The sequence below is a fragment of the Temnothorax curvispinosus genome, unplaced genomic scaffold (assembly GCF_003070985.1).
Source record: "Temnothorax curvispinosus isolate PA1 unplaced genomic scaffold, ASM307098v1 QBEX01007779.1, whole genome shotgun sequence".
Classification (NCBI taxonomy): domain Eukaryota; kingdom Metazoa; phylum Arthropoda; class Insecta; order Hymenoptera; family Formicidae; genus Temnothorax; species Temnothorax curvispinosus.
Window position 1 is genome coordinate 414,009 of NW_020217559.1, and position 27,467 is coordinate 441,475.

At 40.5% G+C, this 27,467-nt stretch overlaps 1 protein-coding gene and 1 long non-coding RNA gene across 4 annotated transcripts in view; one reads left to right on the top strand and one right to left on the bottom strand.

Moving 5' to 3' along the window:
- LOC112457435 (fasciclin-2) overlaps positions 1-21,148 on the bottom strand; it is a 90,393-nt gene extending 69,245 nt beyond the window's left edge. For all 3 annotated transcript variants that reach the window (XM_025020486.1, XM_025020485.1, XM_025020487.1), the window contains exon 1: positions 20,852-21,148. In XM_025020486.1, the coding sequence (XP_024876254.1) occupies positions 20,852-20,912 (61 nt within the window). In that variant the 5' untranslated portion in view covers positions 20,913-21,148. The remainder of the gene's footprint in view (positions 1-20,851) is intronic.
- A 186-nt stretch (positions 21,149-21,334) lies between these two features.
- LOC112457448 overlaps positions 21,335-27,467 on the top strand; it is a 51,182-nt gene continuing 45,049 nt past the window's right edge. Inside the window, exon 1 of the long non-coding RNA XR_003041107.1 lies at positions 21,335-21,417. This is a non-coding gene — a long non-coding RNA (uncharacterized LOC112457448). The remainder of the gene's footprint in view (positions 21,418-27,467) is intronic.

The window sequence follows — 27,467 nt, forward strand, 5'->3', positions numbered from 1 at the left end:
TCTTTCCACTCTTTCCCTTTCCTCTCTATCTCAACGAAAGGAAGTTATTATAATTAGGCAAAGGTACGAAAGCACGTCGCATTTACGTTCCTCCGGAAGTAAATTTTTTTAACGATCGCAATTACGGGCGTGGGACTAGTCGGGAAGAACGGTCAGACATCGTGGAAGATGGCAAAAAGTGGAACAGGAAGAGAAAGAGACAGCAAACGTAGTGATGTTCGTTCAATGGGGGAAAATAGACGAGAGAGACGCATCTCGGGTCAAATGCTTGGGAAAAGAAAAATTTAATTTCTCCATTTGCTGCATGCTATTTCGTCGCCTGGATAGCTGGTGATAATTATATCACTGCGTTTCCTGGATAGCTGGTGATAATTATAGTCACTGCGTTTCCTCTTTAACCTGACGATACGAACAAAAGAAAAAAAAACACCAATAAATGACAGTGTCGTCAATCGTGAGAATTATTCACAGGGAAAATGTGCCTAAGAGCGCGCTCTCCGTGTGCATTTCCGCTGATGCTTCTTTTCCGCGAAAAACGCAAGAGAGAAATTGCGTCTAGAAAGCGGAGAAAATTAAGTATCATGAAAAACGAAGTTACGACGCCTGAAGGCACGAAGAGTACACGAAGTTAAATTAATAGAGTTAGCTAGCGGTGTCAGATAAAAAAGGATGTTCCAGGTGACGCTTCTTATTGTCATCATATATAGATAGTGCTAAACGTGGTTTTTTTAAATTTTCGTAGTAATGTTAAACATAAGTAGACAAATAAAATTCAATGTTAAAATCATTGTTTAAAAAAATGCAGTAGTTGTAATCAAATAACTTATAAATTTTTTAAATAAACTGAACATTGGTAGATATAGAAAATATTTATGTTACTTATAAATTAATCAAATTTTTAGAGCAGTGATATCTAATTAAATTTTTAACATACTTATGTTGGAGTTTTAACTAATTTGAAAGAGATACCGAAAATGTCGAAAAAATGTAAATATATTTCCACATCATGACAGAGCCTGTTACGAGAATTTCAACAAGAATTTCAAAGGCAAGCACGAACAGACAGATAAGTGGCTGAAACTTTAATTTGTCCAGTCAGCCACTCGGAAACAGTACCATAGTCGTTCACACACACACACACACACACACATACACATGCATGCTGCGGTGTGGGAGGATAAGGAATAAGAAGGTAGTCGTAACTGGCGTAGGTTGAGTCTCGACGAAGGGACTGAGAAAGACACCGGAATCGCGAGATTTCCTGGCGCTGCTCGAGTTACACGCTTTGTCTCGCTTTAAATCCAAGTAGTTAGTGTCATGTTATGGCAAACCGGCACCACCGCCGCGGGCCAATTGTGCCATTTATGCATCTTAAGTGTACGCACCGCGTCGCAGCTGTGCCTCTCACCTTTTCCTTCTTGTCCTAAACGGGCGCGTACGGAAATTCTCCGACTAGCCATTTCCCCGTGAATTATTACATTAGAGAATAATTAAAAAAGAAAACTTTTTGTTCCAAGATGTGTAAATTCGAAACGTTAAAAGTTAACATCTGATGACGTATTATTTTTGCTTATATGAAGATGTACCGATAATCGTGTATCGTATAATTCTATAATATCAAAATAAAGTATTTGAATTTATAATTATAATTATTATCGCATTGCATTTAACTGTTTTCGAGTTTAAGGACTATTGGAAACACGAATATATATTATTATTTAAATAGTCATAATAAAATGCATTATCAGCAGACAATGAAATTGAGCAAAAATATTCTGCGGAAGCTTAGGTGAGCTTTTTGCTTTTTTGGTCCGCACCAAGAATGACTTACGGGAAAAACCGCGTGTCCAGTGCACCTTGAAACTACGCTATCTCTTGAATAATACCTGCGATCCATTATTGCGACCGTCATTAATCGCACGACAAAATTGCGCCTGGCTGCTCTTCGGGGATTTCGACGAACCGACCCCTGACTCGGCTCGATTTGCACGGCAATGTGAGCGATACGCGCGAGCTTTCGGCTTCGATGCTCGCAAGTACAATTACGCCTCTATAAATCACACAGTCGATGGGAATGAGGGGGGGTGCTCGATAGTGTTTTTAATTGCAATACATTTCCGCTGAGGTAATTTATCGTGCATCGATAGGGTAATAAGTTAATAATAAATGTCGTCGTCGTATTTGAGATATCATTGCATCAGCTAAAAATGCTGACAAAATTAAAAATTTTTTACGTTATAGATATGGAAAAATGGAATATAAACTTTATGTCAAAACAAAAGATAAATATACTTTAGCTAATTAGTCTGTCTCGGTCTGTCTTCTACATTATTATACCCTGAGTACATTTAATCATGTTGTCCTACCGTAGGACAAGAAAAACGACAGAAAAAATAAGACTTTCAAAAAATTTGTGTTGTTATTTGAATGCTATTAACGTTTACATTGAAAAATATTTGAAAGTGACAGAGATCGCGATAAAAAAAGTTGATATAAATCTGTAGTAAAAATGATACATCGTACCCGATTTGTAATACGCGAAAGATAAAAATATAAATTGAATTGTGCGTCAATTAACAATTTTATGACCGTGTTATCAGTCTATTAGAGTCTCATTACATTGATTCCGATAAAATTAACATAAATTATAATCTATTTTTTACTGTTTATTGTCCCACAGTCCCACAACGTATTCCTGATCGCAGCTTGTAAATTCATTATTTGTACGCGGTGCAAAATGCGGGAATTATTTTCGCGGATTTCCACAATTCCGATCCCGATGAGCAACTGTTAAATACGACCACCCTTAATGAGATGCATATACCAAAGTTCATTACGAACGCGGGAAGTTACATTACGGGTACGAAAAGCAAAGCTCGCATTTCTTTATCAAGAGTCTGTTTGGATAGAAACGGGCAGAGCATTTCAACTGCGCCAGAACGTTCCGTCGAAACTGTTTAAATAATTCAAAAAGAGCGACCGAGACTCGAAATAATTCAGTTCGCGCGGCTATGGCATAACGGGCCGAATTCTCGTTTACGTCGCGCGTATTTTCGAACGAACAGCTTTGTAATTACATCGATGGTAAGGTATTCCACTCGCACAAATGCGCCGTGGTGCTGCTGCGGGGGCGCGTAATTTACGCGATATGAAAAATGCTTTATTTAGCCCGACGTGCCACGGACGCGTACGATTGTACCGAGTGGGCCATTAATAATTCATAACGCACGCAGGTTCTGTAAATACTCGCGATGCCGTAGTCTCGCTCGCGAACGCGACTCGCAATATAAAAAACGGAGAAACAGAAAAGCTGGCGCCTCCTCCTCCACCCCTCTTTATATCGCGACGCAAAGAATGTGCGTTTTCGAGGCGGAAAAAATTGTGAGTAGGAGGAAGTCGTCTTCCTCGAAACGCATTTTTTCTTTATATGCATCACGCGTGCCTGGTACGCGACGCGTACAGGAACCAAGTAAGTATGTACGGAATTGCGTAACTCGCATATTAAATACGCGACCACGTCGTCGGCGTATCACATCTCGTCATCTGTAATGTTTAACATATGGACTTCCTCCTCTTATGAAAGTCGGCCGGTATAATGTACCGCGAAGGAATCATTAGGGAGATTGCGCGAAATGCAAATGGGGTCATCGTACTCATTGAAATTTAAAGACTACAGCGATGTAGTCTTTATAAAGTTGGACACTACATATTTGATTCCGTTATATATTTTGCTAAATTTCGCGTGTTAACGATCGTAAAATAGCACGCGCTAAAACCCCGTTAATATATACTGACGATACTGAATTCGCGATCAGTGAAACAATCAACGAAGTCTTACGTTCGCAAATAATACCCAAATGCCGAGAACCTGTGAAAACATTTAAAATTGCTATCCGCTTTTCCGTCGCCGGCTGCAATCGCAGCTTTGCATAAATTAAATGTCTTTCCCGTGGAACACTTTTAAACGGGAGCGATAAACGATCGGTGACGACGAGAGCGGAAGAGCACAGCGCGAAATTATCCAACAGTGTTTTTCCGCGCGTCGAAGACTTACAGGACACGGTAAGTAAGAACCCTCTGTGCGAAGAGAGGATTGAAAGCACACGCGAGAGAAGCCCTGCAAATTAATCGACGAAGCGAGACGACGACTTCGGCGCGGGGAAGGAGACGCCGCCGTCGTGAAACAACCCTTCAATCTAAATTCAATTATTTGCCCAACCCCTCGCCGGTGGATGCCTCAGGTATCGGCGCTCGAAAATCCGCCGTAAGTATTCCGGGCGCGAACGCGAAGGCGCGCCGAGAGACGAATTTCGCCGACAGTAACTGCCCTGAAAACTCGCAACATGGTATTACGTGAGCGACTCACGTGGTGGAAGAAGCTTAAAGTCGACTCTCGCGGACTTTAAACCACCTGCTGACTCCGACGAGCAGTTCATCCACCCGAGCGCGATACCTCGCCGACATTCGTTAATGAATTATTTGCGCGAGGCTATAACTAGCGCGCGAGCAAACAACTTAATTGGCGCAGACTCGTATTTCATGTACGTCATATGTGTTCCCACGAAATTATCGCCAACGAAGGTGGATGCGCTTCGTGTTCGTTTTTCTTGCAGCTTCGCAACCAGAATCTGTTATAATGTTTCTATATATGTTTTGACCATTTAACATTCTAGTTAAACTCAATGTTATAAATAAGAGATGTTAGAAAATTCAATTAAATACCTAAATAAAATTTCCTATCTTTTATCTCTATTGAAATATAAATTGTATCAAATATACATAATATAAAAATAAATTATAGTACCGCAATCAGCCCTCTTTGAAGTTTGATTAAAAATTGAATATTAAAATAATACAAATTGACAAATCTGATATAAATATTAATCTCTTATCACTTGTTTCGTCATTCATAAATTCTCCTAACAAAATCAGTAATATAATTACTGACTAATAACTTTTATTTCGTTTTTCCAAAGAAAGATATTGTGACTTTCAATCCCGACCGTGTAATTTACAATTGTACCAGTTATATGAGTGCTCAGTAACTCTACCTCTAAGAAGGAAAACTTTCACCATTCCTCTTACGTTCGCCTAAAAATTTGCCTCCGCACAAACGACGCTTGTTAGACTTTTACGAACTTTTGGATTTTACGTGAGTCGTGCTGAAACACGTGTTCTCTACTCGCCAGCCCGCGAAAGCATAAATATACATGGATATGGTAAACAGGAGCATGTGCTACCCTAATCTGTGTATTGGTGACATGCAACGACGTTAACATATATCGCGATCCTTCGGAAACTTATTGGCTCGGTGAAGCTACCGTACCTTAAAATTGCCAAGAAGGTACGAGTTTAACCGAAAGTTTAAATAGTTGCTTAATAATGAGCTGCAACATATATAGGTTACATGCACTCAAACTTTAGTCATCATAATAAATCGTGATTGTAAATTTGTGCATGGTAACAAAATGAAAAAATATCGTATTATCACAGTTTAATATCAAGTGACGTTTGATAGTTGTGAGAACACAATTTAACAAATAAAGCTACGATAAATGCAGCTATGATTTGTTTAAATTCTAAAAAAATTTGATATATTAATTAATAAAAATTATCTAATATTATTTCAATAATATAGTAATTCAGTATATTAATTCCATTCAAATGTTCTTTTTCTTTCTTTCTCTATAATACTTCGGTCAAAAATTTATCTTTGTTCAAACGTGAAAAAAAAGGTAAGAGAAAAATAAGTAAATGTCATGTAAAAATAGTTCGCTTAATATCGACAGGCGAAATGTAACGATGAGCTTTCATCCTTCGATAAAGTTTTATAGGAGAAAAGATGAACAGCTTCCATCTTCTACGTGATAGAATGATAAAGTCGATTTAATGTGAGCTACATGTTGGACGTTTAACTCGATTTAAACTTAAAAAGTGTTTACGCGGTTAAGCGGACGAGAAAATTACCTCTTGATCGTCGTGATAACACGACTTCGTTAAAAGCAAAAGCAACTTTCGCATTATAAAAAAATAATTGGTTCGCTATTCGACACTATCGAGAAAAGAAAAGAAAAAAAAACAAAGTAAAGAGAGCACACGTGCGGCATGCTTGAGTGCATTTCCCTGTCAAGTCATCGACGACACGACGACGCATCCACGACGACGCTCCCAAGGGATTCGTTGAAATTCTACGAGGACGACAGCGGTAATCCATCAAAATCAACCCTTAACGTTCTATATGTGGGCCTCGCTCACCAATCTCGTTGAGGAAGACGCGACACGAGGTAACGTGCAAGTCCAGAATTAAGCCCTATTCAGAAGAAACGACGCTGAATTACGGTCCATTCAAACGAAATGACTCTGTGCCTGCCGGTTTTACTCGGCCGCCGCACTCCGTGGTTATTAATTACAATAAGCCGACCTCGTCATCCACGGGATTTCAACGAGAAAATCCCCTCCTATCTCTATCGAGCGTCCACTCGTACCCAAGGCAAATGTTTGCCCTCAAGATCAAATAGATCGTTGCCCTTCCCTTACGGTCGACTGTCCAACTTGGAATTAAGACATGATAACGAAATTACATGATTTTCGCAAAACCGTATCGTAATGAGAATTATGTGTGGGAAAATATGTGCCCGAAAGCCTAATTTGATCATTACCGATTATTTGTAAACTCAGTAATCCACGAAAAAGACCTGTGCTTCGGATCATAGTTTAATACTGACAGTATCTTCTTTAAAAAATATATATATAAAAATTCACGTAAAAAATACGTTGGATTGTATTAACTCGTTTTATCCGATTTGTTAATTGCGTGTGATGCGAAATTATAACATCGTTTTTCAAACAAAGTTAAACCTCCCTCGTCGCAGAGGGGAAACGCAATTACTGCGATAAGCAGCGAAAAATAACACTTGAAATTAATGTGTCATGCGAGAGTTTGTGATAGCTTGGGGATATATTAATTTTTGGCATCAGAATAATAGCTAGTTGATGAAATAATCCGGATTAAAATTAAGGCATTAAAAATTAATAAATTATTAAATTGGAGCTACTTATTTTAATGGTTACTTATGTAAATTTAAGCAATATAGCACAATATATCTTATTGCACAGGTAAAAAAAAAGAAAAGAATGAAAATATTATTTTGCTCAATATTATATAATTGTTAAATATAATTGTTGTTGTATAAATACATTATATATTTTTTAAAGAAATTTTGACTATCTATATTGACTTACAAAGAGACTGCGTTTTGTAAACAAAAAAAAGCACGATTTATATGGAATTGTAGATCGTAAAAGAAAAATACGTTGGGACGCAAGAAAAAAATTTATTCGATAGGTGGTCAATAAAATAGCTATCGTGAAGTACTTCGAATAGTGCCGGATATATTTCAGAAAAAAGCGTATTCCCAAGCGTAACGCTGGATGTTGGTTTTAACTAAAAATACGATAAATGCGTTTTATATCGTGCTCGCATCGTCACTGGTACTTTTGTCCGATTGTGCCGATCGCGCGAATACGATCGATCGCTATCATTTCAAACGTACTTTTCAGAAAGTCGATACGCGTAGCGATCAAAGATAATCGGAATGAATCGGTCAATCGCTTGTACGCAAGAGAGAAAGAGGTTGGGAGGAAGAGGGTGGGAATGATCCCCTTAATCATTCGCACACGCGATGCAACCTGCTTTCACAAGCTCATAATGCAACACCGTGTGCGCTACTGCGTTTTCGATAATTGCGATATTCGTTCGAGCGGCGCAGCGACGCGCTAATTTATTAATCACATCGATCGCGCGCATCGATGCGGCGCGTATACACATAATCAGCGCTGTTTAAGGATGCAATATTAAAGCGGCCGCAGATACAATTAGTTAGAGGGAAAATATTGCCTCCCCCATACAGACGGAGGAACATGCTTGCGGATAAACGTTACAAAAATAAGTTTCTGCACATGTATTATAAATAAAAACGTTACCATGTTGTTTGATCGCGAGCGCAAAATACAAGGAAATATTCCATTTGTTGTGCTGTGAAAAAATAAAAATGGTTTAGCTTGCAATTATTGTTACAACAATATTTCAATAATTTCACTGTAATTAATTTATTTTTATTTGGCGAGTATAGAAAGTTTGCCAAAGAGATAATATAAAAAATTCCTCAATCTAAATGTTGAAATCTAAATACTGAATATAGCGCACGTGAAAACACATCGTTTATTGTAACAGAGCGCGTGCATAAGTACTGAATACGCGCGAGCGAATGTCGTGGTTGATTCGCGATCGATTCGCGCGCGAAAACCCCTGTTTTATGCAAATCTCACCACGCTCGTTGCGAGTAATAAATTATTCGCTCGGTCGAGTCCGTATATGGACGGCACAGAGCGAGAGATTCGTATACGAGAGAAGAGAGGGCTGTGTCCCCCTTTACTCTCTATCGGTACTATTTGTCGCTCGCGGCACCGTAAATACGAACAAATGTTTGCCACTAATAAAGCCCGTGGCAACGGATAAATATTTATCGGACGTCATGGATCCTCCGACGAACTCACTTCGACGCATACGCTCCGATTTGGAGAGCAAAAAGAAAAGAGCTATATACGTATTCTCTGTAAAAGGATCAATGTGACATAAACCGAAGTAACAAATGACGTTTCTGTATTTGTGCGTTCGATACGTTCGATGACCATAGTTTACTGAAATTGCAATATGGATTGTTACGGATCGATTTTACGCTCTTCGGAACATGGAGAAAAACGAAACGTTAATTGCACTCGTTGCTACGTCACGGAAGCGACGAGTTATTAACGCGGGATTGCAATATGCAGCGGTGGACGAACACGTGTGCTGCGGGAATGTCCTGCACGCGTGCAAATAATCAGCGAGATTCAAGGTTGATTAATCGTCCGGTTTCGGTGCACTTCGACGAGACGCTTTCTCGATAATTGCTCTTAATAATGATAGCAAAGTGTCAAGGATTTAAATAAATGTCACTTATTCGAGTAAAGACGGTTCGAATTACCATGCTGTCACATTTACAAATGCTAATGGCGCCAATAATCAAGCATATAAAGTGTGAAATGTGAGGAGAATACGAGAGAGAAAGAGAAAGTTAAGTGAGACAAATGCTCGCGTCGTTCATTCAATGCGCCGTTGAATTGAAACACGACGCCTACATCTTGTCACTAATAAATAGTAATTTTATGAAATAAAATATTTCGTATTTATATTAAATAAAATATGTTTCTTAAATTAGATATATTAAATTAAATATTTATTATATATCATATTAAATAAAATATTTCTTATGGTTTTTTTCTACCATAACTTTTATATTGGTTACTATGGAAAATTCCATGGTTTCGTGATCAAAGCATAAGAAAATTTATGCAATTAATTTTAAGCTAGATGATACAGTAATCTCAGCTGTAAATTTTGTATAATAAAATTTCGATGTTACTGATATTTGAAAACAATGGTAAAATAATTTATAAGCGACAAACCGTGATGCGTAACATGAGGTTCAACTCGAAAATAAATGTAGCCAGCAGCGTTGATGCATCGATTGAAATATTTGCAAAAACGTAACGGCTGACGGGACTTCCTTCCTGGACGTCAATACGGCTGCTAAGCTACACAGGGTGTCCGCGAAATTCATAACATGAATATATTATTTTAATCATACAATGACAATATTTCTTCAAATTGTTTTATATTAATTTCGAAACTTATAAAAATAATTCCAAAAATAATTTTTATATCGTTAATTAATATAAATTAAAAATTTGCTTAGTCAAAAATAAATTTTTAATTATATTTATTATACATTTATTACACACAATTACATTTACCTATCTATTTCTTTATTTAAACTATGTCACATATTTTTCCTTGAAATATATGTATCCCATAAAATGATCCATTTTAATAAAACATTCTTTTAAACAATGTATTTAAAGATGCAATTAATAGTATTTAATTCAATTCTTCTTAAATTTGTTAAAAATAGACATTGAATCATGTGGAAGAATTAAGATATGAAAAGATATACGAACTGATCATACTTGTTTCGCGTTAAATAACGATATCGTGTAGAACAAGAAACGGTTGAATCTTATATACGAGGCTCGTACATACATATGGTAACATCAGGTAATGTACAAGTCGGCGTAAACCTGCGATGCCGTACATTTCACGTGACAACAAGCAAGTTTAACGACCGGCAGCGGCGGGGAATAAGAACGTCAACCCGAAATCCGAGCGCCATCATCGGATTCGGCGTCATCGTTATCGCCACTACACCACCTTAACCCGCTAGTCCAATTCCCATGGATCGTTATCTCGAGGATGCCAGGCCCGGCTCGAACGCTCGTTCTAATCCAGTTCACGCGAAAACGAACCTAACGGAAGCGCGGCCGAGCAGCTATAGGGAGTCACGGCCGACCTATCGCTTTAATGACGGACCCTAACTCCCATTAGAGGGTCGGGTGGCAAGGTGGATAGCCGGGCACAAAGACGATGAGAGCTACTCTTTCCCCCTGATCGTCGTCACGTAGTCTCTCTAGAATAAGAAGAGAGCAAGAATGCCTAGGACGCTTGGCCAGGAAACTAAAAGCAGATTCGTGCAAAAAATTACAAAGCCAGCGCGTAGCCGTAGCTAGCGGTAAATCTCGATTTCCGTAAAATAACTGTAAAGCCATTCACTATCGCGAGAAAAATAAGGCTTCCGCACCAATGGGCGATTCGAGACTTCCGTTCGTGTCAAACATGCTCTCGGCGGATTCTACGGTTTTGTAAAATGCATGAATTTAACGAGTTCGGTTTTACGAGTCGGCTCAAACCGAGGGATTAACTGCCAACAAAAAATTTATGTACCAATTTTTGTTACCATCCAGGTATCAGACGGTAACTCACGGGAACATTACACAAAATAATGCATCGTTAAACTGACGGTTGCTTACAGAAGAGAAGTTCTTAAATAATTTCTGTAAAATACATTTACGCGAAAATTGTTCCAATCGATCTTTCCCGCAAAATGAAAGGATAATTCACTGGTATCAAATATATTTATGCGCTAATTCCCATTTCCGTAATATCTGTTAATTCCTACTAATGCCACGGAGTTTATGTGCAAATTCTATAGTGGTTTACTCGTCGATGCGAACGTTTCGTCAAAGTTTATAATTCTATCCCGTAAATATATACTGCTACAGTTTCTGGCATTTCCTCCTTTTACGATATAATTTTAAAACAGTTTTAACTCATGCGTGAGATTGGTAATTTGTGAGACACCCGATGTAACGGTAGTTAGGCGATGACTCAAAGGGGAGGCTCGAGGTGGTCCGTTGAGACGTTGAAAGAAGGTCTTCTTTGTCCGCGCAGGTGCATGAGGCAGGTTGCAGGCAGAACACCAGAACAGGTTTTTACAAAAACGGCCAAGGTATGGGGCCACTTCTTTTTACCCTCTTCCCTTTCTTCCACGATCCTACCCTCTCATTCCAAAGGAAATATCTCGCGTGCACCGCCGTTTCTTTCGTTCTTTCCTTTCCGCGTATTTCTGACCGAATCCCACGTACATGTCATATGGTGGAGCAAATAAAAGATATTCATACTTCCTTTTACTTAGAGACTCTAAGCTTAGAGTTGACTTGGAGTTGATTATCAATTGTTAATATAATATTGTAGATATGTGACATCTACTTAAGAAAAGGCTTGAATTTTACTGGTACACTTTGAAACAATTTAATAATTGCGTTAAAATTAATTAAGCACTGTAATTAAAGAAAAAAATTTGCTTCGATTCCATAGCTTGGGCGATATTTAACGAATGCAGGTGATATACGTCGGTTTTGTTCCGCTTAGTAATCACAGTGCTTTACGACGCAGCACCGCTTTGATGAGCTTTTTCGAATCCGATTGTATCGGTCAGTCGCACGCACACGTGTGTTTCGAAACGCCAGCACAGAAACAAGGACGATTATTAGTTTCGGATTCCCCGACGTTTGGAAACGCCGCAAACGCCGGAGCTAAATTCGCTCGACTGATCCTAAAATTCATCACGAGATATAATTCCGAAATAATTACCGAAATGTAATCAATATTTTATTCTCGATTAATGATAAATCATAGTCGTAAGTTAAATATTTATTTTATACGTTTATAATTTTCTTATTTTTCAATTAGCGGATAATAAGCAATCTTTCCTTTAAAAAAAATCTATCCCTGCGCATTAATAACCAACGGTCCTCAAGAAAAAAAATAGTTTAGTTAATGAAAATCCGGCATGATAAATCGAATTACGACGCGCAGCTAATTCTCGAGCATTCTTTCAAAAACTTTTTTTTCCAAGTAAATGGAAGTTCGCTCGGTTTTTTTTAATAAGCGCATGCCGAAACGGTCCGCCATCTGTGGACGGTCGAGATACTTTAATTAAACCCTATTTCCACGATATGTTTTTATCTTGGTCTTTTCCTTTTTGCGAAAACGACTTTTATAATTCCGCAAACGGGAAAAGTCGCGACGGGACGCGACGCGATGCGACGCCGACGCCTCGCGGCATTGTAATTTGTCCCCTTTATGAACGGCCGATCGTAAAAGCGACTCGACGGTGGGCTGCGCTCGCTGAATTATTCTACCGAAAAGGGCATTCGTATGCGGCATTTTACGACAATGTAAAACCGAAAGTTCACCCTTGGCTGGATGAAAGTTTAATCGAGACCCCCCGTAAAGCTCACAGTCGAACATCGAGCAGCATTGGTATCAACATAAATTAATCTCGGTATCAATTTAATTACATACCTGAATATAGACACGAGAAGTCGGGCAAGTTTAAAATAGAGATAGACTTACCTAATGATCGGTTAAAATAGTGACACGCATCCCTATTTCGGTTCTGAAAATATTTCTGTACAATTATATCAGTGTCTGTTATTCTTACAAATGATTGTAATCGACTGTGTGCTCTCGAGATCGAGAGAGAATATTTTTCTTTTTCAAGAGACGAAATTTGAATAACACGGACTGTTATTTTAAGTTTAGCGCTCGCTGTTTCTTTACCGACGACGAAGCGCGGGTGGTGGGCATACGAGTTTAATTCACGTTTGGTATTTAGCTAGTTAATCCTAGTGACGTCACCGAATCCTTTGAGTCGTTAACTGGTCTCGTGCCTCGATTGCGCGCATGTTGAATACGCAATGCAACAGAACGTTTCATTCATCTCGACGTTGTATAGCTGCCCGAACAAGAAGCATCCCGAGATCTCATTCATGCATTCTACTGTGCGAGCATGTTCAATTTCTGCCCGTTATGAATAGAAAGGTGACTGCAAACTTATTAAAAAGAGAGAAAGAGAGAGAGAGAGAGAGAGAGAGAGAGAGAGAGAGAGAAAAGAAATGAAAAAACTGATTATTGGGATATCTTTCTATAACCACAACATGCTTAATATTGAGATATATCATACGACCTAAAATTAAATGATGTATTATCAAATGGTTAATTATTTTAAATGCATAAGAGATGTTATTTTTTAAATTTTTTGTTTTATTTTATCTAGCGTTACGTAAACTAAAATTCTTCCAGTTCGTGACTTTCGAGCGTCACTTACTGTCATTTATGTTATTGCATAACACGATGCAATCCTAAATGTTTAGTCATCGAAATAAATCGACCGACATTCACGTTTCGCAATATAACGATAAGAGCAGGGAGAGAGATGTGTCAACTATAGGACATCTTCATGTTCCTTTAAATTCGTGATTAAATTATGTGGACCACTATTGATATCAAACCTGATCTTTCTATAAGAAGAGACAATTATATACGAGTCAGCGCGCGGAAAGATTGCAGCGGGTATGATCTGAGTAATATAAGCGGCATATAAGGTGCATGTAAGAAGAGGAGAAAGAGAAGAAGAGAGGAAGAACGGCAGTAAGATGTATTTCTCTCCCACAGTGAGATATATACTTCCACGATCGTGAGAGCAATAGAAGCACGACCGTGACGGCGAAATGTGGCGAACGTCGATGTATTTCAATTATCTAATTAGTAATTGCAATGAAGCAATGTATAAAGTATTCGCGTGTGTGCGTATGCGCATTTATGCGAGATGTATATTCGCGATTATACAATAGCAATAATTAACAGTAAACATTTGTTATACTTGATTATGAGCAAACAATTATTATATATTGTTATTCTATTATATGCGCATTACTTGTTTTAGGTACATTATTTTATTGGAATCATAACCGACAAACAGAGACATTTATAATTTCCTTAAATATAACGTTTTTATATAAAGTTTAACTGAATTTTAAAGTTATTTTGAATTTTAACTTGGATCTTTTATTGTTATTAGTATTATATAGTATATACATGCATATACAAAAAAATATATATATATTTCATATATGTTTGTAAGAGATTTATTGATGTTGTTATTTTTATTCAAACAATTTCCCAAGTTGTGTGCAAGCATTGATTCTGAAGTGTCTTCGATAACGCCGCATTTGTCGCGATGTCGTGATGTCGTGATACTAGTGATAAGATATCGAAACGGATTTTCAGACACGACGGTACCCGGGCAGACGAGAGTTCGACGAGTTTGCTCCCGCTACGCAAACGAGAGCAGGTGGTACGCTATTTTTCTTATGGCGGTGTTTGCCGATATCGACCATGCAATCGATATTACAGACGCACGTCGTTGTATGATAAAAAGGAGGACTCTGTTTATAGACGGTTGGGATATATAGCAAACGTTTGCACTGAAAACATGTATTTCAATTACGCGTGATTCAATTAGGCGTAAACGTCTTCATTGCGCGCGTCTACGCGAGAATATCACGCGCACTTCACGTGGTATAACATTCGCGTGGTATAACTGTAACTAAACTATTCGGTACAAAACGTAGGCATTTTATGATCTGTATAGATATCAAATCGCAAATAATGTTACATAACAATTCTTGTAGTTTATGAGATAAGTTTTCAACGTCTTTAAAAGTTTATTCCCGAGACGGAAATGCTCATTTCTAGAATTGATATATTTGACATTTACACAACTTTACTACTAACAATAAGTCTTATACTTTTACTTATAATACGATATTAAAACTCGTTCTGTTTAAACGGACTTCTAGATGAAAAAAATTAGAAAATTGATGTTGGCGGGAAATTTTCGTAATGCTTTAAACATGTGCAAGAGCGCAATTGCAACGGCAAACTGCGACGCCGTGCACACAATCTTTTATTATCTTGAAAAACGCCCACGCGCTCGAGTTTTACTACCTCATTAAGCCTTGCGTCACTTTGCGATCTGCCAAGGATAACCACTGCTGCTCTCGTTCTGCAGGATAATTCACGCGAGTTCGAGAGCAATTTAACGGAGTATTCGCGCTTCCACGGAACAACGAACCCTTCCCGGCGGCGGATTCGACAATTTTTCCGATTCGACAACGCTATGTTATTATTACGATACGTTCCAGTCATTACAGAAAAATATGAAATAAAAATTTTATATTAGTGTTATACAGGAGAGTATTAATATTATATAATAACGTTATATTATATGTCATATAATACCTACTAAAAAACATTTTAATAAATTTTTCAAAATCTTTGTTAATATAATATACATCTAATGCCTTTCCCACTCTCTCCATGTATCCTTTGTCTGTTTCGTTTATATACTATATTCTAATTTACTACATACAATTAAATTTTTGAGATAATAACTTTTTTCCTCCCGACAAAATAATATGCATCTGATTAACCAACTATAAAACTTGAGACAAAACCAAGTGACAAGTACATATTTTAGACTGTGCGATTTCTTGGAGATACAAAACGGAAATCTGTGTGGCCAGTTTTAGAACAATACTTTTTCAACGCGAAAAGATGACGAAGAAAAAGACTTCTGGCCATTGTTGGTTAAGCAAGTTGCTTCGTAATGGAGTAAAACTTCCTGCTGACGATTCACGATGCAGCATTCATTTGCGCAATCTCATCGCGAACGACGGTAGGAAATCTAAATACTTGCAACGTGATGATCACATGAGATATGAGATAAATGAAATCGAGATGATAAACAGTACTCGTTGCAACCGAATCGATATATCAAATGGTGCGTATTAATGGAAACTTCGTCCGAAAATTAATGGAGCATTATATGCAATTACTATTTTTTTTTTTCATTAACGAGAACATATCGCGTATCTTTTTTCAATTAAAATCGCGAACGGATATTGTAGAAAATACAGGAAATATATTAACATCTTTTCTACAAAAAAAATATGCATTTTTCTGTAAATCTATAGTTTAAAACAAAGTTATAAATAATAATCGAATGCAATACGAATTCTAAATAACAATAATGGAAAGGGACAGCAGACTGTGGGTACCATTGCCATTAAAAAGATCCGCCGTGAGGTAAAACAAATTACAGCGTGCAAGAATCGTAATTAAAATACGCGTTGCGGGTTCCGGAAGCAATAAATGAAGGCAGACGTTTGTTGCGTGTCCGGCATTTTTACCGCCAAAAAAGGATCCGCATTTACGCTCAATGGTCATTTTCGCGGAGTTTTCCGCCTAAAATTTCCCACCGAAGAGAGAGGGATCGCTAATTATCGACAATGGGAACGCGCGTTAAGGATCCTTTCGCTCCCGTCGTCGTCCCTAATAACGCAACGCGTCGACTCGCTTTTACGGTGACGGGGCGTCCGTTAAAAAACCGCCGCGGCTCATTAACTGGCGCCGGTTGCCGGTTCACCCCGCCACTGGTTTCCGCGGAATACATTTTTCCGGGGACCGCGCGCGTGAACAGCGTAATAACCGTAATCAACGCGTATCTCTTTCTCTCTCTCGCGAATAACGACACGATAAACTGCCCCGACCGCTGACGCGACGGGCGGTACGGTTGCGGCGGTTTTCCCGTCGCCTTTCATCTCTCGTTTTTGCGACACGCGACCGGCCGCGGCAGGAAAATCTACGATGTGTACGCGATAACCCCTCGCGAAAGTTTCTTCCGGCGCGCTCCCCGTTCGAGTTTATCGTTTCTTGTGCGAAACTAAGAAGTCAAAAACATCACGAAAAGCAAACAAGACGATTATCACCGGATGATCTCATTTCAGTAAATATCGAAAATAGGAAACGCCCAATTTGCGACTGAAGATATTAACTACGGAAGAGTTGACTATATATTCGTCAATCTAGAATATCCTGATGAACAGATATTGCGACAGGTACTTACTAAAGACGGATATAGCAAAAAACGCAAGATATAACTTAATTACCCTCAAGCCTGTCATTAATATGAATGACGGATTCTTTGGTCATTTTTCAGTGCCGTCACTTAATATTCAACATCAAAGCATCTTGATAATTACGCTTCTACTTGGCATACAGCAAAAACTTTAATGCACTTTGCTTTTCGATAAGTCCTAGTTATATCTATTTATTACTCGATATTAATTAAATTAAGTTTTGAGAGCTTAATAAACTGCTCTTTCCGTGGTACCGTTTTCGTTGAAGAGCCAGAGGAAGTTCAGCAATGACGGATGGACCGGAGTTTCCGTGGACACGCGCATCTATCGCGCCGAGCATAGTCTCGGTGACGTACCAGAGAAATATTTCCCAGGAGGCTCGACGACGAGCGTGCCCGACTGACGTGACGAAGATCCGTACAATTACGCAGACGTAACATCAGCCACCATAATTTATATGCGCGCCGGACAGACCGCGACAATGAGACGACACGAAAAAAAAGGGGGGGGAAAGACGATCCATCGTCGTCGAAAAGAAGAGCTCGCGATCGAGAGTGACGGCATGTCGTAATTTATACGATGGAAACTGCGAAAGACCCGCTGAACTCTTTATCCGTCGAGCCATCACCCGACTTCTTTTTTTCTTTACTGACCCCGAGATCTTCATTGTTAAAAAAACGTAGAATGATCGCTCTCGTCGCTTCTCCGCTCACGTAGCAATATACCTGTCTATTGTGTGCATCGCACCTTCGCGTGAAAGCAATTTAAAATCGATGAATGTCGCATTTAGACCTTTCGATGAAAAAAAAAACACGTAAAAAAACAAAAAGAAAAAAAAAACAAATACATCCAAGTATTTGCTGACTAAACTAAATTATTTCCTTGAAACTTTCCCAAAATAAAAACAATGTCATAAAATTTGAATACCTAGGCTATGGTCAACGTGACGCTACAAATGCTTTGGAGAGTTCTTCTTCTCCTTCTTTCTTCATTGAAAGAAAAGAGAAGAGGAATTCTTCGAAGCATTTGTAGCGTCACGTTGACCATAGCCCTAGAGTTGCTTTTCGAATTCTCGAAAAGCAACTCTAGGGCTATGGTCAAATTTTCATTTCGTGATTATTCGGTTATTCAATATTCGTTGATGAGAGAATATGAACGAAAGTTACAACGCGTTAAATTAATCCATGTATCATTAGTCATCGTTGCGAAAATTACTGAGACGTTGCGCAAATCGATTAAAATCCACATACTCAGTCTCCGGGTTTATACCATAGAAAGGAAAACGACATGTCCGAGAAGAAACAGGTATCGTCCAACTAAAGTGTGAGACTGGAAAGTGAAACGTCCCAAGGAACGGTACTTTCCTATCATCCTTTCTCTGTTCTTCGCACACACACACACACTCGCTCGCACAGGCATACTTTATAAATCATATCGGTGAGCGGAACGCGACGGCGTAAAGTGGAAGGACAGGGTGAAGAGAAGAAAGGAAAGAAAGAAAAACGACGGAGAAACGACGGAGAAACGACGACGGTGCGACTCGATGAAACCGGACCGCGGTGAGAAGGAACGGGAGAAGACGGAAAGGAAGAAAGAGAGACGCGTCGCGTCGCGCGACGACCACCTCGCGGAGAGCCGGATCATAAACGAACGATCGAAACGAAAGGGAGAATATTCGAGAAGGAAGACGCGGTTTTCTCCTTTCGCTGCAATTTGTACGAGATCCTCGGCGGGCAGGTATAGAAGTCCGACCAAGTCCGGCCGAGGTCGAGCGAGCAATTTTGAGAAAAGTGATCGTGGATACGATGGATCGTCCTTGACTTACACAGGTACCTATACCCTTTTTCCACGAGTCCCTTTTCCTGTGGCTTGCACAAAGGCCACGATATATTGTTAGCGGAAGACCCTTTCTCAGGTGCGACGCATCCTGGGATGTTCCCGAGCGCTTAACAGGTGCGCGAAACGGACGTTTGTTCAGGTGCGATGTCGGAGGGCCTTCCTCGATTTCGTTGCCGAGAGAAGAGAACCGAGAATGCCAAGATTTCTTCCGTTCAGACACAAAAGATGCGATAAAAATCACGCGAGGTATCTCGAATAAAATCGCGAAAAACAGTTTAAAAAAAAATTAAATGGATCCGCGTCGTATGTTATTCGAAATGTTAGATATCGCGGAATCTCTCATCGTTTCCTTTTCTCTTTCTTTCCTTTCTTCCCTCTTGAGGTGACAAATAACTTTTTAAAATTATCATGAAAAGTTCTTTTAAAACAGTCTCGAAGAGATACACAAACAGCTTACTTAACTGGATAGCTTCCAAATGGAAGCGATAAAAATTCTGGGAAAGATAAAAGCAGTACTAAAGACAAAAATGTCTACTGCTAAGAAACTACGTCTACATTTCAACCTCATTTAAAAGATTGAAATTGTGTCGACCGTAAATCGAGTCACTTCGCAGTAGAACAATTCAAAATATAGACAATTAAATGCAATATATTAAAAATATATATAGACAATTAAATGCGATACATTAAAAATATGTATGGACAATTAAATGCGATATATTCAAAGTATGTCCGAATTTGATAGTACAAAAAATATATTTACAGTGGATCAAAAAAGTATTTGCACACCCAGTTTTCTTACACAATAATTTTATTCTGTATGTATAAATACGTATGTATAAACATGTACAAATACACATATACTGCATGTAATAAATCACTTATGGACACGATTCGTGCTTATGAATTATTCCTTCGAATAAAGTTATTGTAAAAAAACTGGGTGTGCAAATACTTTTTTCATCTACCATATATACGTGAAAATATTCAAAGATAATTTGCAGATTTCTTTGTATCATTTAAAGTAGTATCTCAGAGACGATCAAACTTCTCGAGATATGATTCACGTTCATCGCGAATTTGCCAACGCTAATGATTCATCGCCGACGAATTCTCGCACGCTTCCGCTCGCCGCGGCGCAAACGAACGTACGTGCACGAGAAACGGCATTCCGGTGAACGTGGAAAGCCACCGCGCCGTGTCGATCGCGGGATCCTGCAAGAATGGCGCGCTATAGGCCTCGCCGGAACGAAAAAAGGACGCGAACGAAACCAAACCGGCCGCGACGGTCAACGGTCAGCGGCCGTTTCGAATTCGAACGAACGCGCGACGCGACGCACCGCCGTAAAACGAACGAACAAACGCGACATGACGAGACGGGACGGGACGCGGCGCGACGCGTCGCGACGCCGATGGACGCGCGCCATTTCCAACTCAAATTCGAATTCGCGAGCGACGCTGAGAGCGTGCCCGAACTTCGCACAAAACTTCACATCGAATTCCAGAACGAGGCGACGCGGCGCGCGACGGTTAAACCACCTGCTGAGCGTAGTACTCGCTTGCCCGTCCCCGTCTCCGTCTCTTTCTCTCCCTCCGTCTACCTTTCTCTCTCGCGCTTTACACGTCGAGGTGCGGGCGGACGGTTACCTACTACACGAGCGAACCATGTGCGAGATTCCACGTACGACGGACGAGATTTTCCGCACCGGCGCCGGCGCGGCGCGTTATCGCGAATACTTTCCGCGCTTACCTGTTAGCTGCAGCAGAACGACGATCGCTATGCAGGTGGAACGTTCACGACGGGCTGCCATCGCGACGTGATCGCTGCCTATCTTCGCTCTCCCAGCAAGACAGTCCTCTCTCTCTCGTTCCTCACCACACCGTTCTTCGTTCTTTCCGCTCCTCTCCTCGTTTCCCGTTCACTGACACCACACGCGGATCGCGTTCCCCGAACTCACGATCGACCAGAGTGATCGAGGCGATCAAGCGGCGCGACGCATTCGAGCGATTTCTTCGACCGGCTACGATGGAACGTCGCGACGTCGCGCTGGCCTATCTCGAACTGTGCCGAGGAGCGGCGCGTACGCGCTCGGCACGACCTTCGGCCGCGCTCGGCCGTCTCCGGTCGTTCACGTGACGTGTCGGCAGTGTCGGCAGGCAGGCAGGCAGGCAGGTACATACATACGCCGAGCCGCGGTAGAGGGGAAGACGACGACCGTTTTCGCGCGCTCGCGCAACCTTCCAGCCGTACGAGTCGCTCGTGGCTCGAATATCCTGTTTTTCGCCGAATTTCTGCGACACCGGGATTCCCGGAATGTAAGTCGGTTACATATCTCCTTTCGATCCTCCTAACTGCGAACGAATACACATGATTCCGACGAGTTCGCGTCTCCGTACTCCGGATGCGAATTGCGACGCCAAAATTCCGGGCGGCATGACAACGCAAAATGGCGAATCGTGAAATTGTCGCCCCGCTTGCCTACGCGGCGACTTGTACACCTCGAGCATTATTCGATTGAGAATTGAATCGCGTGCGAAGCGTGGCGAAGTGACGCAATTTGTTACTTAAGATTAGGGATTAAACCGTACACGTTAGTTGAACATTTCTCACATCACGTACGGGCCCAATATTGGACGCGCTACCCTCCGCGGGCTCCATATATCGACTTTTTCCTAGATCGGCCATTTATCTTCCCCGCTACGGACGTCGTTGCATCGCACGCTCGTAAACACGCGGGCGTAACACTTTCCCAAACGAATATAAATCTCTCGCGGCGGCGGCGAGGGATTTTTGTTTATAGGATATATGTATACAGCAATCTTGTTTTCGGAATTTGTTTCGCTCTATGTTCCCGCCCGCATATGCAAAAATCGGCGATTTATGGCAGCGGCTTAGCCAGTCGCGGTGTATGTACACGCACACGCACGCACGCACGCACGCACAAGGTATCGATGCAATATACTCTAGTGATAAAAAATGAGCGCTATCTAATCTGTTTGGCAGGGCAACGCGGAACAAGATTGATAGACCGAATAACCGTTGGCTTATTAACTTCGGAGAAATGAAGTAAATTGAAGTGAGATTACAACATTAAACAAGAAGGGAAATGAAGCATAATATATAGTAATGTAGATCTGAATGCTGATTCAATTTAGATTGGCTCTTAATAACGTTATTGCGCGAATTAATCGCCGGAGAAGTCGACGCGCGCGCGAATACACCCCTCTTTCATCGCCATTATGTCACGTGCCTTAAACGTCGTAATTTAACGAATCCCTTCCCACCAGATTTATGACGCGCACGGTGAGGTTTCCTCGCGCACCCGACGATCGTCGTCGTCGTCTTCGTTTAAGATCTCGAAGATTGATAGCGTATCTGTACCGTGTGCTGTAAATTCACGCAAATATTGCCGCGGCGCTAATGATAGGCCCGTAATTACGACTCTTGTGTATGCAATTACTTGGAAAGCTTACGGCGCGCGAACGGCGTGGCTTATTTCGAGTTTACACGCAGACGCGCCTGATGGAAATAACCGGAAAGTCGACAATTTGCTGGAGAAAGAATAACAATCTCGTCTCATTGTCGGAGAGGAAAGGTCCGATTTTATTTAAGTATCATATCTACCGAGCACAAAAACATCACCTTACAAAGATTTCGTTCGGAAATCTATTTATCGAGAGCGAAGCTAATTGCTAAGTTATTATAGATTTGTTTTTTATTGCTGCATTGGACCGCATTGGAACGCCCCTTTTCGCTTTCATCAAATTTCAAACAGATATTTATTTTAAGTACAGAGAGTGTATACTAGTTCAGGTATAAAAAAAACAGATCTAATGATTCATTAATCTCACATTGTGCTGGATCGATCGACGCGAAGTGGCCGCCGATTCGTCGCGTTATACGTGACGTCATAGCCGAAGCTCGTAAGGTGACGCTGCTCCGACGCAGCCTCTCGAGTGTCCCTCCCCCTTTATTTCGAGAAGTATACAAACTTCATCACCGGTTACGATCTCCACCTCGTCTTTCTCTCAAGAGGGCCGTCCTTTTTCAAATAAACTCGTCGGCCCTCGCGTGCTTTCCGGGTTGGATACTTGGTTGATCTTTCGTGACGCGAGGAAACGTATATAGTTGTGTTTTCCGACGATGATTCTGAGAGATGGTGAGAAAGCGAGAGAGGTGCAGACAGTAGACGCCTCGCTTGTTTATCATTTGTCAGCGGTCTATTTACACCGAAGGCGAAGTGTGCCACAATCTTGCGGACAGGGAATGTTCTCACGTCTTTTTCCCGTAACGCGAAGTCGAGTGGTGACATTCGCGTTGTCCTTTTGTGACGTCCATCGTATATTGATCGATCGCCTGGCAATAAAAAGGACTTGGCTCGTTAGGGGACAATTGACGCGATTAAGTCGAAAATTGAACGTTTTTATTAAATTGCTGGACGGGAAAATAGAGCTGTCGTAAAAGCATCATTATGTTACAAATATGATCGCGCGCCGTAAGCTCTCGTTTTTGGAGTAATTATATACAGGAGAGACATAATTATGGATCTATCGTTTAATACCGCGGCAACATTTGCGTGAATTTGCAGCAAAGGTCAATTAATCTTCGACTATTGCCGCGCGAAAGGTCGTGCAGAATTAATTAAATGTTATCCACGATTATCCGCCATTATTTTAAAGTTTGTATCTCCAGCATTGTTTACAATTCATTAGTAAGAAGGCGAAGGTGCTTCTTGCACGACTAATTCGTCCGGGATAAAACGAGCCGCGTCTGTTAAGATGATAGATCGTAATTCTCGCGCGACGCCTGCTAAAACAGGGCGTAAGGTTTTATCTCGTCTTAAAGCTGCCCTAGAAAATCCGTCACGCTATTCACTGGTTTTCTGACGACTTAGCAAGCACCAGAAAGTGGATCTCGTTTCGCCAAAGTGCGCAACTCTTTCCGTAACGATGGATATTTCGTGCCATCGTTATTTTAATAACAAAACTGAGTAGCAACTTAATAACTTTGTTAATGATTCGTGAAGCTTCAAGATATTCAAGATATTCGCGGTACAATTATTTCCAGTATCTTAAATATGACTTGAGAGAAAGGAATAGAAGACGATTTTTAAAACTAATTTCTGTGAACGATATCAAATTATTTTACAAGTTTTATTGTGTATTACTATCTATACATTTTTTTAATTAAAAAATCATTAAATTTTTTAAATCAAACATAACTCAATTAGTGAAAAAAATTGTAGAGAAAAAAATTATAATTTAAATTTCTTATATACATTTACTTTTATTATAAAGTATGTGGAAAAATATGCAAAAAATTTTTAATGAATTGATATGAATCCATGTGCTTTCTTTAAAATCAATTCGCCAACAAATTATCCGGTCACGTTTCCGTTTAATTGTCCTTGCAATCTTCTGTTGCTGCGCTTTGCAACAACAGAGACTAATAAATGCTCTTGTTAGATCAACAATTCTCGCATACATTGGGACTAAAAGCGAGATAGGGAATAGGAGAGTGTGGGCGAGCCGAAAGAATAGATGTCAGAGACTAAATGAATAAGAGCGACAGAGAAAAATACCAGAACGACTGAAAAGCCGAGCTAAATAACGCCTCGAAACGCCTGTATTTTCCCTCTAGTAGGTTTGCGAGCGAGCTGGTTATTAAACACTTAAATCTTCCTCGGTGCATAAAAAAGCGATGCCGAAAGCCCGCAGGAACAATAAGCGGGAGGAGAGGCAGATGGGAGATGCGAGAGATAAATTTATGAGGGACAAGAGCGATGCGGCGTTTCTGTTCCTCTTCAAAAGCGATTGCTACTAAACTAAATATTTATTCCACCATCTTTCGCCGACGACGGGCTCTTCACAATAAACAAATAGAAATATTTCGTTTCATCGAGTTACCAATTCATCAATTGCCATTGCTGAGTTGAGATATGCCAAGAGCTTACCGTTCCCCGAGTTTTAATATGCAGTCGAGTCTTTGCGTTGACACAACTTACATATATATATATATAGACGTAGAATATCAGATACATTTATAAAAAAGCCAGATAAAAAGAAAATAAAAGGCAAAATTTTCTTGCAGAAGAGTAGAAAAATAAGAATGCATATAAAGATATAAATTAGATTTTCGAACTTAATGGATATTCGAAGATGTTTGCGGAAATGAAACTTAATATCCGAGCTGGAAGTCCGATTCAGGATGATGAAAGAATCTGCAGAATAAAATGGTTAAATTCAGAAATCTGATTCACGGCATCGTATCCTGTTCTTCTAATCTAAATCAGATTTTCGATTCGCAATTTTTATTTTTTTTTTCTGACACTCCACAAGAAATGTATATTCTTGTCCAAGTACTACATATCAAGTATTATCTTTTTTCAAAATATCGAATATAACACACATTATGTGTTATGATATCCCAAAAATGCTTATTTTTACGCTTTACATGAAATTATATTTACATACAATTACCGACACACGACAAAGCTTTTCCGTGTAAAAAGGAAAAACTTCTGACGGTGAAGGGGAGGAAGAAGTAGGAATACGAAAGAAAGCAAGGGCGAAATGAATGGTCGCGATGAATCATTCTCGGTATCAATCTTCAGGAAGGCAACTGGAAAGAAAGTAGATGAAATAGTACCTTTTACGAGAGACAGAGAGAGATGGAGGGGGGAGGGGAGAGGATAGAAGAGACGCAGCTTGTAATTTTATCTCGTGGAAAATTTGGATTCTGCCGACGGCGATTTAAAGATGCGCTTATATCTTCGTTGCAACGACGTTTCGCTTGACATTTGCGTCACATTGCAATTTTATATTTCTCTGAGAAGCCGAAAAAGCACTCTGTGTTTCCACCTAACTCGATTCGCGAGCGGTTTGGATTAACGACGATTAATTGTTCTCAAATACAAATACACAAACGGCCCTTGTACTCGCCACGGCAATTTCGCGTCGATCAATCTCATCTCGCTGAACCCGCTTACACGATTAAGCTGCCAACAGGTGCGCGTTTTGCAACCGTGGCGCGCTATCGTGCTGATTGTAATTCGGTCGATCATTGATAGGACGGAGGGATTTCACAGCGGAGAAGAGCTTGCGAAAAGGGGAAGGTCGCGCCGACTTGGAAAATGAATGATGAATCCGGGGTCCTATTCGTCCGCATTTCCTTTTCTCGCTTTCGCTATTCTCACTTCCATATCCTCTTCTCTTTCGTGCCTTCGCGTCCAGCGCGATGCAGCGAATGTTTGTGTACGTGTACGTGTTTGTGCGTTGTACGTACGTATGCGCGCATTCGTGTTGGAGCAGGTTCGCCGGCGCCTGAAAAGCAGGCAGCCAGGCGGGCGCCGTTGCTCGAAAGGGTTTCGCCTCGTTCCACCGACGAGAACGGCGCGGCGTCTGTCGTCGCCGTTCATCCGCGAGCCGGAGCGGGACAGATAAAACGAGCGAGGGCGGATAATACGGGGCAACGAGCGCACCGAGATACGAAAGCGAGAGAGGAAGAGAGATGGTGCGCGCAGCCGAGAAGGAGGTTGCGCCGTTGGTGTACGCCTCGAAGACCGTATCGTGGCGAGGCAACAGCCTGGAAGACGACACTCCGGCAACGTCCTCGTCCTGGTCTGGATGGAAGGCCGGTCGACTGCTCGGAAAGAAAGAGAGAATGGGGCGTCCCCCCGGTCCCCCGTGCTGTTTTTTGATACCGCGGACCGCGCACAGGGATATGAAAAGCCCCTGGAGGCTAGGCAAAGTACGCGAAACTCGTTAACGCAACAGAGGTAAATACACGAGAGGAGAACGCGGCTGGAAATAAAGAGGTGGATGTGCGTTTCAAAGGGGACTCGTTTGATGTCGACGTGTTTACCGCGAAATAAGCGTGATTACCGTTCAATCGTTCAGCAAAGATTAATACGCGATATCGCTATCGTAAAAATTTTAATTATCGACAGAAATACATTATTGATTAGTAACTGCGGAATACGCGGTCGTTTATTTCTGACTAGGAATTACATGGTCATGAGTTTTGCTATACTTCCTCTGGTATTGCTCTTCTTGTGATAATACGTTATGTTATCTAAATATTAAAAAACGTTTTAAAAATATTTATTCTTTATTTAAGTTGATGAGATTCTCCTTGATCGATTAGACAAACAACGTGCGATCAATTTGCGATCAAATGTCCAATATTTCCAGCTATATAGAAACCTACATACATGTCGCTAACGACATCGCTTTCTGTCGGTTACCGCCATAAGGTAGAAAATAAATTGCATCAGCGGTTATGATAGCGTTCTATTGGTTGGTCGAATCGTTTCGTCGATCAAACTTCGTAGTGCGATATTTCAAAAGTGAGGTAGCATTATGTT